Source organism: Sinocyclocheilus grahami, unplaced genomic scaffold (genome assembly GCF_001515645.1).
Source record: "Sinocyclocheilus grahami isolate Dianchi unplaced genomic scaffold, SAMN03320097.WGS_v1.1 scaffold423.1, whole genome shotgun sequence".
Taxonomy (NCBI): Eukaryota; Metazoa; Chordata; class Actinopteri; order Cypriniformes; family Cyprinidae; genus Sinocyclocheilus; species Sinocyclocheilus grahami.
Genome location: NW_015505602.1, coordinates 293,230 through 298,999, shown reverse-complemented (window position 1 = coordinate 298,999; position 5,770 = coordinate 293,230). Strand labels below are relative to the sequence as shown.

Below are 5,770 nucleotides of genomic sequence, written 5' to 3'. Positions count from 1 at the left end.
CGAAGGTATGAGAATTCTTTTTTTGGGCAAAAAAAAAAAAAAAAAAGACTTTATTCAACAATTCGTCTCCTCCGCGTCACTGTAGCACCATTTTGGAGAATATCCGCTGGACGAAAACAGCGTATGCTGTTCTGTGTCAGCTGCGTCACACGGATACGCTGTTTTCGTTCAGATCAAATCACAACAACGTAGGAAACTGATCCGGCGGAGGAGACGAATTGTTGAATAAAGTCGTTTTTTTTTGCACACAAAAAGTATTCTCGTAGCTTCGTACAATTATGGTTGAACCCCTGATGTCACATGGATTATTTTACTGATCTCTTTGCTATGTCTGTGGACTTGGGAACATTTCAGTTGAATTGCTGTCTATGCAGGGTCAGACAGCTCTCAGATTCCATCAAAAATATCTTAATTTGTGTTCCGAAGATGAACGAAGGTCTTACAGGTTTGAAACGACATGAGGGTAAATAATTAATGACTGAATTTTCATTTTTGGGTGAACTATTCATTTAAGGCAAGGCCATTAGGTTGCCATCTTGGTAAGGATAATAGGCAAGCAAACACTGCTATTGTCCACTTGAATGGAGAAAGATATAATATGTTTAAAATATTTGGCTAAGCTTGTTACATTTAAAATCAACAATTTAAAAAATGTAAAAGGGTCCATTGAGCATTGTGATATGCTGTGTCTGTCTGTAGTCATAGCAGATCGAAATGCAGACAAATCCTGGAGCAGATCAGAGTCTGAACCGGACAGTGAGGATAAGGGTACAATCTGCCCACCACTATCTAGACCATTCCCCTCCAGCAGCACCTCCCTCCAACCCCCTGTAGCAACCCCACCTGCCTCTTTACCCCACCCACCCCAGATGAGCTCCACCCCCTTCAGCAGCACCCTTAAGGTAACCCTCACTGTGCCTCTGTGTGGTACATTGTCTAACTCTTCACTTCTTTATTGTTTTTATTCAACCCAATCCACCCTGCCATTATGGTTCAGAGCTGCCTTCTGGTAGCAAACTAGATTTGGAAGGCAACGAAAGTCCAGAGGACGAATCTGAAGATGAAGATGCTGAAAGTGAGGATGATGAAGGTGAGGATGACGATGATGGTGAAGAAGAGGAGGAGGAGGAGGAGGAGGAAGAGGAAGGAGAAGATGAGGATGATGATGATGACAGCGATGATAAAGATGAAAATGAAGATGGTGAAGAAGATGATGAAGAAGAAGAGGAAGCTGCTGTGGCTTGTGAGACAACAGGCATTTCTGGGCTGCCCAAAACCATGGCTCTTGGTAAAAAAGAACAATCAGATATGACTGATGAAAATGTCAACCAACCTAAGTGGGACATGATGGAGGATAGAGTATCAGGAGACAGTCCTCTGAAGGTAAAGACAGATCAAGAAAAAGATGCTCCAGATAAAATGGACATGAAAGAAACAATTCCTGAAAAGGCACTTGTTGGAGGTCCAATTACAGGGATTCTTGATTTAGAGGATGGCTGTCTTGTGTCAGCTGTCAGAGTCGAGGCAAGATTCTCTGATGAGGAGGACAACGAGGAGGCCAGTGATAGTCCAAGTTCTCCTGTAGAATGTGAAACTTCTTTACCAAGTGTGGACAGAACATCAAACAGAAATCCAATTGAGAGCAAGAATGAAAACCAAAGTGATGATGATGATTGGGATGATGATGAAGATGATGATGAAGATGAGGAGCTGTTGAAGGCTGAGAAGAACATTTTAGAAGTGGAGCCCTCTCAAGGGACAACCATTGAATGTGATCCACAACTTCAAGATGAAACTGATGTTGTTCAACTTAGACAAAATGAAGGAATAGCTGATCTTGACACCAGCAATCTGGATGCTCCTTCAGCATCACCTAAATCAAAGGCTTTAACTACTGCAGATGATGATGAAGATGATTGGGATGGCGTTGACGAGGAAGAAGAAGTGCAAACGAAGAAGCCACTGAACCTATTTCTGACATTGCTGGGACAGAAGGAACCAGAGAGCCCTGAGGTATCTTGGGAGTCTGGCTCAGACAAAAGTGATGGGACACCTGAAGGAGATAAGGAATCAAACATGGAGATGCCAAGTGCAGAAAAAGACCATCATCAAGAGGCTTTGGTTCAGGATGACAACACTTCAAAAAGGGCATTGTTACAACCTATTAAGCACCTTTCCCAGAGTCTTTTACATGAAGAACCTATTGAGCACCTTTCCCAGAGTCCTTTACATGAAGAACCTACTGGGCACCTTTCCCAGAGTCCTTTAAATGAAGAACCTACTGAGCACCTTTCCCAGAGTCCTTTACATGAAGAACCTACTGGGCACCTTTCCCAGAGTCCTTTACATGAAGAACCAACTAAGCACCTTTCCCAGTGTCCTTTACATGAAGAACCTTCTGGCCACCTTTCCCAGAGTCCTTTACATGAAGAACCTACTGAGCACCTTTCCCAGAGTCCTTTACATGAAGAACCTGGGTGCATCGATCAGAGTGATGAGAATGAAACTATACAAGTGTCCATGATTGTTGGTCAAAGTGATGAAGACCAGAGTATAAGTCAAGAGGACGACAGCCAAGTGAAGCAAATGCAGTATGACTTTGCAAGTGGCTCGGTCAAGTCTTCTGGAATAGATCAGATCTCTGATGTCTCTGACAATGAATCTATGTTGGAAGAAGATGATGGATGTATTGATGATGCAGATCAACCACACACTTCAAATCTCTTCAATAGTTGCCCAAAACATTCCACCACATCAAGTCCAGCACAAATGGAAAAACCATTGCTGATGAGATCTCTCTCAAATAGCCCCAAATATTTAAATGCAATGAGCCCAGTTCCAACAAGTCCAAAATCCCCAACAAGTCCTAGTCCCAAACACACATCAAGTCCAAGGCAATCTACTGTACCTAGCCATCAACATTCAACAGCAACTAGTCCACAAAACTCAAGTTCCTCAAGCCACTCGCCATGTCCCCAACATTGTAGTCCATTGCCTTCAACGTTTATCCATCTGGATCAAGACTCACAGGACATTAATAAATCTACAAATCCAGAATCTCCTCAACATTCAAGCCATAACTCTCAAGTTGAGGATGACCTTTCGGTAGAGTTAGCAGATGAACGTCCAACAGAGGTGCTTGAACCAGAAACTACTCTTCAGGAAGAAATTCTCTACACCATCATAGATGAAGTTAATCTCACTTCTGATTCTGACAAAGAGGATGGTGGGGAAGAACTTGAGAAGTTGCATGAACAGAACACTGTTAATACATCTGTAAAGGAAGAAAGATGTTCTAAGCAAGGATCATTGCAGGTACTCAGGAGACGATGGCTAGAATAGCCATAGCTTGTGTGGATAGGTGTTGACTTGTGGCTTGTAGTTATAGCTTCTAGATGTGGTAGCTATGGATAGCGGACAAACACTGAAGATGCAGTCCTGAGAAATGTGTTCTTGCTCATCCCACTTGTTTTGTGTCTTTTATTCTTTTATTTATCGTTGAAGTACACCACTTCTATGCCAACAGTTTATTCTGGTTTGAGTGTAAAATGCTTGCCGTTTAAACTGGTTTGCAACTCATCTTCTTTGAATAGGAACAAGCCTCAACAGAGGATGAGGAAGAAGAGGATGAGAGGGAAGAACCAGAGGAAATGTGTGAAAAGGCTAAAGATTCTCAAAATGGTGGTGCTAGCAAGGAAAAGCGAAGAGGTACATTTTCATCCTTTATGGTTTGAAGGATTATTTTTTACTTCAAATTTGTGGCATGTAGTGACCATATATATAATGTATTACATGACCATATAACATTCTTTGCATGTTTTTCCAGATTTCCTTTTAGAATTGGGACTTGAAAAGGAAGATGAAAATGACGAATCTCCCTGGGATTCAGAGGTCAGTCTCAAGACATATTAAACAAAGCAAAGCTGATGAAGTCTCTATTAGGGCTGGGTATCGAGTTTGATACTTTTTAGGCATCGACCGAATTGCCTCGATACCATCGAGTATCGAAAAACATCTTGTCGTTCGGTACCAAATTTCGATACCTAAGGGGTTAATCTCATCAGCGTCAGTGAGCCAATAAGCCTGCAGCACTTGCCGGTGTGTTCGACTAGAGGCGCGGCGCAGATCGATCATCCACGAGAGTGATTCGAAAGCGTACGGAGCAGTCTGCTCTCTTTAGCTCTCGTGGTACTGTAATACCACCAGAATAGAGTTGCGCGGGAGCTGCGTGGAGCTCCGATCATATGCAGATGTCCGTTCATACTAACGTTACACCACCGAATGCGCGTGTTATGTGACCATTCATGCAAACTGTAGCATCATGCTACATAAGACAATAAATAAGATTTATATTCCGTTTTACTCAAAACTCACTTTAAACCACCATCGAGTGTTTGTAATAAATTCCGATTGCCGTCTAACAGGGCCGGATTTACGTATTGCTCAAGACATTGAGCAAATAAATATAACAAACGATAGGGTAAAAAATGACAAACTATTTCCATGTCTTCCACCTTTTTTATGTAGGTTTTTTATATCCTAAGTATTCCCAGACTGCAGATTTTAACCTTTTTTTTCGGTGGGGATGGAGATTAGATATAATCTGTCACTCCCGGAGGTGGTTATGTGGCCACGACTATATGGTATGGTCTTTCTCAGTTCTCAAACAAATTAAGAACTATTCGATTTTTATTGACTGAACGCAAGCGCTTATTCTGATAGAAAACACTGTATCGGTTTCCACTGATTAAGAGATATTTTTGTTTGCTTGGGTGATAATATTAAGTCTATTATATTAATAGGGAAGGGGGCCCCAAAAAATTTTTTCTACGTCACGAAAATAGGTAAATCCGGACCTGCCATCTAATGTGTGTTTTGGCCATGTAATGTTGCTGAAATTAAATATGTTATTACCTCCGAGTCAGAGCAGTGATCATGGAAGAGAGAACACAAGCAGACAGCGCTGGAAGCTGCTAATGCTCATCAGTAAATCAGTGGAAAATAAATAGAAATCATGATTCTGTCTGAGCTATGCATTTTAAAACGAACACTAACTAGTGTAAATGTAGCCTAACAGATGTGTAAACTGAAGACTATTTGAGCTTTATTAAAACTATTTTGCACTGATTTATTGTGTTGGTTACATTTTGTTCCTTTGTGCAGTGGCTCAGGAGATGAGTCTTTGAGTTTGTATAAACATCAACAAGCTGAAAAATAAAACCAAAGTTTTTTAGATAATGTAATCTTGTTAAAATTGATTTCATAAAATTGGTATCGAAAAAAGTATCGTTCAGGAACCGGTATCGAAGTCAAGGTATCGGTATCGATATCGAAAAGTGTTGAACGATACCCAGCCCTAGTCTCTATACAGAAATGCAGTATATGTGTACAACATCACAATCAGGAATTTCCCAACCGGTGATTAGAAAACACCATGGAAGTTTGTGATAGAACTGCAAGGAGTTTGTGGAATTAAATATAAATTAGTTAAACAAAAACAGGGTGTCCGCGGGTCCTTAAAATGTCTTAATTAACATTTTCCTAATAAAACACCTTAAAAAGTCTTAAAGGAGACATATTATGCCCCTTTTTACAATATGTAATAATATAAGTCTCTGGTGTCCCCAGAATGTGTCTGTGAAGTTTCAGCTCAAAAACCCCACAGATCGTTTATTATATCATTTTGAAATTTTGAATTTTGAGTGGAAGCAGAAACGCGTTGTTTTTCATGCCTGTCTCTTTAAATGCAAATGAGCTGCTGCTCCCCGCC

At 40.8% G+C, this 5,770-nt stretch overlaps 1 protein-coding gene and 1 pseudogene across 8 annotated transcripts in view; one reads left to right on the top strand and one right to left on the bottom strand.

The window, feature by feature from the left end:
- Positions 1-5,770, top strand: part of LOC107551423 (ankyrin repeat domain-containing protein 26-like) — a 44,763-nt gene that overhangs the window by 8,519 nt on the left and 30,474 nt on the right. For 7 of the 8 annotated variants that reach the window (XR_001604767.1, XM_016233014.1, XM_016233017.1 and 4 more), the window contains exons 12-15: positions 700-768; positions 998-3,315; positions 3,594-3,708; positions 3,827-3,891. Coding sequence is in view for 7 of the 8 variants with exons in the window: in XM_016233014.1 (XP_016088500.1) it covers positions 700-768; positions 998-3,315; positions 3,594-3,708; positions 3,827-3,891 (2,567 nt within the window). In the remaining variant the exon portion in view is untranslated. The remainder of the gene's footprint in view (positions 1-699; positions 769-997; positions 3,316-3,593; positions 3,709-3,826; positions 3,892-5,770) is intronic. The other variant, XM_016233016.1, reaches the window with a different exon arrangement.
- The window catches only part of LOC107551391 (inner centromere protein-like), a 37,383-nt pseudogene that overhangs the window by 30,574 nt on the left and 1,039 nt on the right, over positions 1-5,770 (bottom strand).